Source organism: Aedes aegypti, chromosome 1, assembly GCF_002204515.2.
Source record: "Aedes aegypti strain LVP_AGWG chromosome 1, AaegL5.0 Primary Assembly, whole genome shotgun sequence".
NCBI classification, from domain to species: domain Eukaryota; kingdom Metazoa; phylum Arthropoda; class Insecta; order Diptera; family Culicidae; genus Aedes; species Aedes aegypti.
In genome coordinates, this window is record NC_035107.1 from 100,982,124 (window position 1) to 100,992,869 (window position 10,746).

General features: G+C 42.5%; 1 protein-coding gene and 1 long non-coding RNA gene across 2 annotated transcripts; one reads left to right on the top strand and one right to left on the bottom strand.

The window, feature by feature from the left end:
- Nucleotides 1-3,096: 3,096 nt before the first annotated feature.
- On the bottom strand, nt 3,097-4,133 carry LOC5567926 (transmembrane protease serine 11D). The gene is made up of 2 exons (XM_001651900.2): nt 3,995-4,133; nt 3,097-3,935 (listed from the first exon to the last, which is right to left on the bottom strand). The coding sequence occupies exons 1-2, from the start codon at nt 4,086-4,088 to the stop codon at nt 3,139-3,141; spliced, it is 891 nt and encodes a 296-aa protein (XP_001651950.1). The 5' UTR covers nt 4,089-4,133; the 3' UTR covers nt 3,097-3,138.
- A 2,197-nt stretch (nt 4,134-6,330) lies between these two features.
- LOC110674466 lies at nt 6,331-6,906 on the top strand. The gene is made up of 3 exons (XR_002498889.1): nt 6,331-6,542; nt 6,601-6,746; nt 6,845-6,906. It is a non-coding gene; the product is annotated as an uncharacterized LOC110674466 (long non-coding RNA).
- The last annotated feature ends 3,840 nt before the right edge of the window (nt 6,907-10,746 follow it).

Below are 10,746 nucleotides of genomic sequence, written 5' to 3' on the forward strand. Positions count from 1 at the left end.
CTAAAACGCCTATAATGGAAGCTGTGATTTTTGTCCCGAAGTCCCATACATTCGAAGCACTGTGCGATCGTTCAATGAAATATGAGAATTGTTGGAGATTCTGCTTGGGGAATTCATGCTACAAAAAAGTTGCCGTTCATCTGCCTGGTACGAGCCTCACCGATTCGTTTACGGGAAAGGCAATCCAAAAAGTTTGACTTATGGTTGCCCCCGCAATTTGCGCATACAAACTAATTGGTATCTTCCTTCACAGGGCATACCGTAAAACGGGGTAACTTTGATAGTTTTTTCGAAGAAAACTTGAATATTTATGCATGCTGTTTCAAAGAATTTTAATTCATATTTTTAAAACAAGTACTGGTATCCTAACTATCGATTCCAGTTGATAGATTTCCAAAAGCTTTATTATTAATGGATACATAATTTTTCATATAATCGATAGACGGTTTTCTGTTTTGGGGTAACTTTGATAATGGAGCATCACTCGAACAAAATTGAATGAATTACAGAACATTTGTAGGGCGTTGCATATCTTTAGGCGTTTAACGCTATATGGAAATTTCTGACTTAGATTACAAAAATGGTCCCAGTTTGTAAAAATAGTATTCGCTAAGAGTTTTGAGACCGAATTCAAGTTATACTATAACTAGGCTATCAAGTATAAGTGACAAATTCATTATGACTTCATCAAATAGTGATCGTAGAACCGATTGTTTGAGAGCATTTTAAAATTGCTAAAATCTTATAAATTTTCCATATGTGCATATAAATCCTCAAATGTACTTGATTCCAACGGCAATAGCTTTAACACGAAGTGTCATACTAATACTCTTTACTTTTGCATTCGTTTTGCTTAACAGATTAACAGGAACTTTGTTATTTCGTTTAGTATGTTGAGAGTCTCGCATTATCAAAGTTACCCGCATTATCAAAGTTACCCCGTTTTACGGTACGTCCTTAGCGTGTGAAAAACCTCCGCAAAACAAACAAACATACTAAGTTAGCGTTGAAAACATAGAGCTTGAGCATTAGGGTGCAGCTTATTTTTCATAAGTTTTCATAACCAAAAATCTTGTGCTCTTATGAATTCAAATCACAAGAAGGGAAACCTCAAAGTTTGAGCTAAAAATATTAAGATTTAGAGGTGGCACAAGCGTCTTGAAGATAAATTATCAAGTTATAAAAAAAATACCTTCAGTGAAGTCACCATAACTTATTTATTTTCTAACCAATTCTAAAAATCTCTTCAAAATTAAATTTTTGAAGACTATGTAGAACACCAAATTTGTCTAAAATGTGTGGAGTATGTGTTAAAAGTTGTTTGACCATAACTTCATAAATACCCAACCGATTCCATACCTTTTTCACATACTATTGAAGCTAATTTAGTTGTTTTGAAAATGTGTATTCAACACATTTTGCTAAAAAAAGGTTCTGACTTAGTTATTCAACAAAAACTCCTCAAAAACATGGTTCTCTAATGAAAAAAATCAAATTTATTTCGTTTATTTAAATATTTTTTGCCGGAAATAACAATTTTCTATAGAATCAATCTGCTCATAACTGCATATTTGTAACATTCGACAAAAGAAGGCATTGAGTAAATGGAATACCAAGTGTGCATTTCATGGCAGTATGGGAAGAAACTAAAATTTCTAAAAATTACCAGGAACTCAAAAGTGCTTATTTGAGGCTAATATTTTGTACAACTCATATCGCATACTAGGTGATTAGTCAGAAAATAATTCTGATATTTTTTTTTTTTTTTTTAAACTTTATTTGAGTGTATTTTAACGCACGAGGGCTAGTTCTACACTTAATAATTCTGATAGAAATTTCGTTGCTATTACATTACAAGGCTCATTTATAATCTCATTGTGACTGTTATGCGGTTATAATAACCAATGTGACAAAACAACTTGGTATTTTTTCGAATTTTCTAGAACTAATCTCACAGATTTCAGTAAGTTGATCGAAAGTATTTATAATTTGTTGACTCTCCCCGGTATTTACTCCAATTTGTCAATAATGTCAAATGTGACGGTTATGCAGTTGTTTTGATTTAGAGTTGAATAGTGCACATGTTTTTAAACACATGCCGAATATTGTAACAAAATTATTAAAAAATGTTGCAGAGACATTTCTTACGGCTAAAAACTGAGAAAAATTTCAGCTTCAGGGATAATGCTTACTTGGTAGAAATTGACAAAAAAAACTGGCACTTTTTGTTAGAAAAATCATGTTTTTGTGCAGTTTTTGTTAAATAACAAGGTTATTTTTTTAGTATAATGTGTTGTACACACAGTTTTGAAACAACTAAATTAACCTCAAAAGCATGTAAAAAGATTCGGAATCAGTTTAGTATTCATGAAGTTATGATCAAACATAATTGATATTTTTTAGTAAAAATTTGGAGTAAACTACTTTTAACTAAGACTAGTTTTGATTTTAGACAAATTTGCCATTCTACAAAATTTTCATAAATTAAATTTTGAAGAGAATGATGCTAAAAGTTTAAAAATTAATTAAAAAATAACAAAGTTCTGTATACTTCACTGAAGGACATTTTTTATAACTTGAAGATTCATCTTAAATTTACTCGTGCCACCTCTAAATATTTTTGGCTAAAATTTTGAAGTTTATCTTTTTATGTAATTTGAATACAGCAGAGCACATGAGTTTTTGGTCTTGAGAACTTTTGAAAAATGAGGCGCAACATGATGAGCATGAAAATGACTGACCACCCGCAGTTGTTTGTTGCTACTCCGTTATTACAAGAGCAGCTGTACTTACACAGGGAACAGATGCCAGTCGAGACCAGTTGCATCTTCACGGCTGCTCTTATCATTATAACAAACAAAAACGGCGCCGAATGTGTTCGAATGCAGGTCAATTTTGGGAACGGGAAGGAAGTGTCGACGTGTTACTGCACTTCCACAAGAAAACACTGGAAGGTTGGATATGGGAAAGGATTGTATAAGCAAATAGTTTTGGTAAACGATAAAGATAAAATTTGGTCACAAAACAAACGTATGTAATACAATCAAAAAACCAAAGTAAATTTCGTAATAAAATAAACAAAAAGTCCAATAATCATTTCTTACAATTTATTCAAACACAAACACCCGCTTCAAGCCTTTACAAAACACCCGGCGTCCAATTTGGCGGCAATCCCTCGGTGCGATTGAACTGCTGATCAATCCAGCGGCTAAAGTAACGAACCTGAGTAAATACCGGTGGATTGTTCGCAACCCCACAGTTCACTCCAAACGACAAGATTCCCACCAGCTGCCGATTGCAGAAAAGGCCGGTTCCCAGATTACCATTGCAAGGAGCAGCATTGTTGGAAGCAGCTGTGTTACCCGCACAGATCATAGATTCCAGCACGCGGCCCGCATGCATACCGGCTCCGTTGCAGAGCTCACGGTCGTTGATGTTCATCGGCAGGAATCGTTGCAGCACGTTAACCGGAGCAGTAGCAGCATTCGTGGATGCTCCCCAGCCGGCAAACTGGCACGCTTCGGCATTCGGAGTTACTTGCATTCGTCGGCGGGCAATGTCTACCGTATTCGAGGGAAGGTCATACGGGCGATCCAGACGCAGGACAGCAACGTCATTTTCCCGAGTGAACACGTTGAACTCCGGATGGACGTAAATTCGGGTAACCTTACGAGTCTGACGACGAGATCCAACCGGGGACAGGGCAACATCTCCAGCCACAACCGTCAACCAGTAGGGATCGATCAGCCGGTTCTGGGGATTCAATACACACTGAGCTGAGGTGAGGACATGTTGACGATCTACAATCACGCCTCCGCAGTGAAGATGGAAGGGGAAGTTATTGATCGATACGGCCGAGGGAAATTGGCCCCACGCAGCGTTGGTACCGCCAATCAACCGAGCTTCCGGCTCAAGCTCTTCTGCCACCGCAAGACCTGCAAAATGTTTGTTAAGAGTCAGTGACGTATACTACACAAACAATCCTTAAACTTACTGATCACAGCTAATATCACCACGAGCAGCTTCATGTTTGCGCTACTTTTCGAATGCGACTGATGCAAAGCTAGACGAGTGGTCCAAACCTTCATTCAATGTCCCATCGGCAGGAGATATCGAATCAGTAGCCACAGGCCTCGGGCACTGATTATTTATCGCAGGATTTAGGAAGCTTACTGATAAGCACGACCAATCGATGCCATTTCCAGGAATCTTGCCACGCCACGAAAGATTGTGCTAAGACGGGAAGCTTTGGTCGCCAAAAATCCCCCAAAAATGCATTCCATTCACACAGGAAGCGTTTCGCAATTTGTAATTAAGATGGGACGGTTTGATTGATTGGATCAAACAAATTGCGAAATTGTGATTTTGGTAAATAATCTATCTTAAGTGTTAAAGTTCACGGTAATAAAGACTAAATAATATCATTTATGGCTTAAGACATGAGATTGCAACTCAGCTTGTGCGTCAAACAACTTGAGAGAAATCAGATAAGTACAATTATTGCAAAACAAATTACATTAGACATTATGCTTTTTGATCTAAGATTATGTCACAGTTCGTTCTTAGATAAGAAAGGATTAATCTAACAAGACGTAACGTGTCTTATCTATAAAGTTATGTCACTGACCTACATACATTCAAATCTTTCAAGTAGGCCGCCTCATAATCTCACGTTCAATGTGCTATGCACTCAAATCTACAATGGCATTGAAAGTTGATTCCAAAATCCCTTTATTATTTTCCTTTTTCCGGTTGTCGTATGACTAGGCCGGCGTTTGTTTGATTTTCCGTGAACCTGTACAAGTAAGGTTTATCCAATGGAAATATCCACTACACACTCAATCTGTTCGGTAAAAATAACTGGGTTTTGGAACTACCGAAAAAGTCAGTAAACTAAAAAAATAAGTCAGAAATCGGAAAACAGAGATTTTTTACTGAAATTTTGCAGAGAGCTTTCTTTTTATATCATATATCGATAAAACATAAAACATGGTGAAATTTTTTACCTTGTTGCCACCTTGTCAGCAACCCGGCCATCCAACGTTGCACGTAACAACGTAAATAGCTTCGTTGGAAAACCATGCTCAGACGTAATCGGCCATATCTGCATATTTCTGTTCTCTGAATTGTATGCTGTCTTCAAATCAATAAACTGACGGTAAGTCTGCAAGTCATACTTCAGAAATGTACATGAAATAATTTGCAAGGTGAACATCCGGTCAGTTGTTGATCGGATCTCACGATAATAAGCCTTGTGTATGTCGACTGAGGACTCCTCAAGTGGTCTCAGTCTGTTATTGGGCGTTTGAGGTCATCCAATCAAGAGGTGAGCATTCATTCGTCCTCTTACACCTCCTAAAGAAAATGGATCGGCCTCTAAAACTACGCAATACGTCCATGAGAAGCTCGCTCTCTATCTTGCTACATTCGAAATTCTCACCTTTTTTACTGCTGCAGGAATAGCGCGTTTCAGTTGGCCTACATCGCCGTTCTGATGGTCAGAAAGTTCCCCAAAATTCCCCCCATCATTGCACACGTTTTGCACCGGCACAGCATTATGTCACGAAAAAATCCGCAACTCTGAATCAACAATTTCACGCCACAATACTCGGTTCGTGGCCGCATCTCTTCATCCTCGGTTCTGCCCCTCGCTCGCCAAATCGGTGTGCCCTTGATCCATCCACCTAGCTCGCTGCGCACCACGCCCTCTTGTATCAACCGGATTCGAAGCGACCACCATCTTTTCAGGGTTTCTGTCCAGCATTCTTGTAATATGCCCTGCCCATCGTATCTTTCCAGCTTTAGCCACCTTCTCGTAACACTGCGGCCCTACCAGCTAGCATGTACTTTGTCTTGGTCGCATTCACCACCAGTCCAACTTTTGCTGCCTCGCGTTTCAGGCGGGTGTACAGGTCTGCCACCTTTTCAAATGTTCGGTTGACAATATCCTTATCATCCGCGAAGCAAACAAATTGACTGGATCTCGTAAAAATCGTACCGGCTGTTAAGCTTGGCTCTCCGCATAACACCTTCTAGCGCAATATTAAACAACAGGCACGAAAGTCCATCACCTTGTCGTAGTCCCCGGCGGGAACCAAACGAACTCGAGTATAAACCTGAAACCTTCACACAATTTTGCACATCTTCCATCGTCGCTCTTATCAGTCTCGTGAGCTTCCCGGGAAAGCTGTTCTCGTCCATGATTTTCCATAGCTCTACGCGGTCGATACTGTCGTATGCCGCCTTGAAATCGATGAAAAGGTGATGTGTTGGGACCTTGTATTCACGACATTTTTGGAGGATTTGCCGTACAGTGAAGATCTGGTCCAAGGTATATTGAAGAAAGGTACAGCAATCTAAGCAGTCAGTGGATGCGGGGAGTGGTAAACAGTGGAGGGTAGAAAATGATAGCTGGCGAGTCGGCGAGCTGGCTGATTCGTTAATGTGATTTTCCCCTCTAGTAGTTGCTATCGTTTCCATAGGATTGTTTTTATTGATCGTAGTGCTTTGATAATGAGAAGCAAAACTCAAAGCATTTGCAAGTAAGTTCATTGATACTATGTATTATCTCAAATATAATTTTGATTTTGCTATTTTCAGACTAACAATAAACTCTATAGAGTAGAAAGACTCAGTTTAGAGTTGCTTCCTTCCAGGGGACCGGCCAGGACAACTGCATTAAATACAGGCTGTTACCCGTAGGCGATGGGCTACGACAGAAAGAGGGAGTTCGCCAAAATTTCGCGGTATGTCGTACCATCGACTGATGAACGGAATCCCATGGATGAGGAGAGTTATGATATTATTTACACCATCTTCTGCTAACCATTATCTTTATTTTTAGCAAACAAAACTGAACGTAACAGATAGATGGCATTGACTTAACCGATGAAACTGTCGAGTGCGCTGGTTCTCTTTTTAAACGGGTGTCGATAATACATGGAAGCCCGTTTACTGTAAATGGAATGAAAGCTTTTGTAATCTTGAGTATTTTTTACTGTTCAGAAATTTTGGTTGATTAAAAATTCTTTGACCAGTGATACATATGAAACTAAATAAAATGCAATTGAATATTGTATGGAGTTTGTTAGATTTTTTTAATGCATTCCGGTTGTTTATTTATTTCAACTTCGATGGGGCTCATTCGCACATTCCATAACGCTGAAAATGAACGTTTTCAACACCTATCCACCTCCTTGTAACGCTTTTTGTATGATAATTCTACAGTTTTTGTATAAGCCGTAACAACTTGAGCACGTCCAACCACCTCCTTCTGCGTTATGAAATTTGTCAATGGGCCCTTGTATTTTGTTCAACACTTTTTCCCGCACACACCTCGGTGGTGAAAATCCACTTTCAATCGCAGTTATTTTGTTGCAGTTATTGGCATGATGCGTGTGTACTGTGAAATTGTTCCAGAAAATTTGAATCAACTGACGTTTTCCAAAACAAAATGAATTGAGGGGAAAAGCTTGTTTTAGTATCATGGCTTGCTGACTTATTCAAGCATAACAGACCTGCCAGCTGTTATCTTTTTCTCCAATATGGCGGAATGTTCTATTTGACACATCAATCTACCTCCCTTCTACTACCTTGATCTGGTCCGTTGTCGATCGGCCGACAACGAAGCTGGCTTGATAACTTCCCACGAACTCGTTTATTAAAGGGTGACAGACGACGGAAGATGATCTTAGATAACACTAAGGCCGCGTTTAGGATGATGATCGCTCGGAAGTTCACACAATCTAACTTGCCGCCTTTCTTGTAGATAGGGCATATAACCCCTTCCTTTCACTCCTCCGGTAGCTGTTCTGTTTCCCAGATTGTGCCTATCAGCCGGTGCAGACAAATGGCCAGCTTGTCCGGGCCCATCTTTATGAGTTCAACTCCGATACCATCATTACCAGCTGCTTTATTGTACTTGAGCTGTTGAATGGCATCCTTGACCATCCTCAAAGTGGGGGCTGATTGATTTCCACTGACGAAGGCATTTCCTCCGTTGTCCCGACCTTCATTGCCTCTGCTCTCAGTGCTCACCTGAATGTTCGTCTAAGTGCTGCTTTCGATCACCTCATGCTCGCCCGCAAAATGCACCCATCCTTATCCCTACACATCTCGGCACGCGGCACAAAGCCGTTGCGGGATGCGTTGAGCTTCTGATAGAGCTTACGTGTTTCTTGAGACCTGCACAGCTGTTCCATCTCCTCGCACTCCGTCTCCTCCAGGTGGCATTTTTTCACCCAAAAGAGGCGGGTCTGCTGTTGCCGGTTCCGTCTATAACGCTCCACGTTCTGTCGGGTCCCATGCTGCAGCATGACCGCCCGCGCTGCATTCTTCTCCTCCAGAATCTGCCTACATTCCTCGTCGAACCAATCGTTCCGTCGACTCCGTCCCACGTACCCGACGTTGCTCTCTGCTGCATTGTTGATGGCTGCCATCTCTGTTCTCCAGCAGTCCTCACGATCATCGGATAGGTCCGAGACGGACATGGGAGGGTGGAGTTCCAACTCGGTTTCGAGCGATGTTTGGAAATCCGGGTGCCGAAGTGTTTTCCTTAACCCTGGTGATCGGTGCGTGATCGCTCCCTCGGAGATCACTCTCCACCGACCAGAGGAAGTGGTTGGTGATTTGAGTTGATACTAGTGAGACGTCAATCGCGGTGTTGACTCGTCCTCGGGAGAAGGTTGGGGAACCGTCGTTAAGAATAGTTAAGTTGAGCTGGTTTGCAACATTGACAATGATGGAGCTACGTTCACAGTTGCGGCGGCTTCCCCAGGCTCGCTGGTGGCCATTGATGTCGCCTAGGATCATCATTGGCTCTGGAATTTGCTTAAGAGCGTCCTTGAGTCGGGATTCTAAATTGGGCTGCTTGCCGTTCGGTAAGTAAATGGAAGCCACCGAGACGGGGGAGGGCCACGGGAGGCGGATCGCAACAATCGGTAGATCAGTGTCTATCTTAATCTCGCTAGCGGTGAGTTCGGCGGCTACTCCGATGGCAACCGATTAGTAGATGTTGCCGTAATTCTTGGAATACCATAGGTATTTTTTGTCTAGTGTATTGTTCATCATTGCGGGTGTTGCTCTGTGGATCTCTTGTAGAGTCAGAACCACAGGCTGCTGATCCCGCATTAACATTTCCACATCCTGGAGGTTGTGAAAAAAGTCATTCACATTCCACTGCGCGGCGAGGGTGATTCGGCCACCGGGAACCATACACGGGCGGGTTCTATTGGAGACGTTGTTCTGGGAGCGGCTTGGGCTCGTGCTCAGCGAGTGGGGGTCGGAAGTCGAATGAGACAGAGCTCTACTAATCAAAGGTGGTAATGAGCTGCTTGCCGAGGGCAGAGTAGTCTCGTTGGTGGTATTTTGGGTTGGATCAACAAAAGATCCGTCACCATGGGTTGGGTTTTTGAGCAGACCGAGGTCTTTGTTGTGTGCACCTAGGGGCTGTGTCATGTCGTTAGCACAGGGGTAGGAAACGACATTTGGGGAACCAATATTCAGGGCACAGTAGCACAATCCTTTTAGTGAATGATTATTAAGATATAAAAGCATGTGCCTACCAGTGTTGTGAAAAACCCAATTTCTTACAACTCATCCAGCTCACGCTCTTCCGGAAATGCAGCCTCGAGGTGCTGCGCGTACGTCTTGGCGACATCCGGTTGCTTAAGCCGCTTTAGGTAATACCGAGGCGGCGGCCGTCAGTACCGTACGTTGTTAACGACGGAGAATTTTGGGCGCATTTTAACCATCACCAGATAGTTGTCAGGTGGATGCTAGCGCCACGATAGGTCCTGATGACGATAATGTCGGCCAAGTGCCGTCCATCAGTCAGAACGGTTTATCGGTATGGAAGGCTGTGCTAGAAATAGGTGCTCCGAATGGCCATATTCTTGGAGGCGGCGAAATCAATTAGTCGTGAGCCGTTTTCGTTCGTCAGCGGGTGGGCGCTGAACTTTCCAATAGTCGGTCTAAATTCCTCTTCCTGGTCAACCTGAGCGTTTAGATCTCCTATGATGATTTTGATGTCATGGCTTATGCAGCTGCCGTACTCGCGTTTGAGCTGCGCTTAAAAAGCGTCCTTATCATCATCAGTGCTTCCGGAGTGAGGTCTGTGCACGTTTATTATGCTGAAGTTGAAGATCCGGCCTTTGAGCCTCAACTTGCATATTCTTTAGCTGATCGGTCACCACCCGATCACGCGCCATTCCATATCACCCATCACTATCAAAGCTGTTCTCAGCTCGTGTTATGCCAAAGCGGTCCTTCAGCACGTCGGCGAGTATGCGTGAAGTTGAGAGATTTGCAGTTCCACGTACCGAGCTTCCAATCGCCAGTCTCTTTACGTCACTGTGGTATTCGCCGACTGTCCCGGTTCGTATTCTCTCGCTGATTATTCGTTGCTTGATGTTTTACGGCTGGCTTGCAGGGCCTGACACCAACTCCCTAGATTTCCGGAGGACCATTCCCCCTAAATGTTTGGAGGACAATAGTGCACAGTTTAGCTTAGAGTCCTTCTCTGGCACTCGGACGATGATCAGCCGCCCCTGACATGGGGAACAGACACTGTTGTGAGCCGTTCCTAACATGAAGTACAGACGCTCCAGGTTTGCAGAAGCAAGAGCAAAAGCAAACCCCCTCCTCCCTGTCATCATACGACCAAAGTTCCCACCGGATACGGATGCTAACGTCCAATGTAGCGATGTCCGACCTGGTCTGGCGCTGCTGTGCGCGCTCCTTCAAACA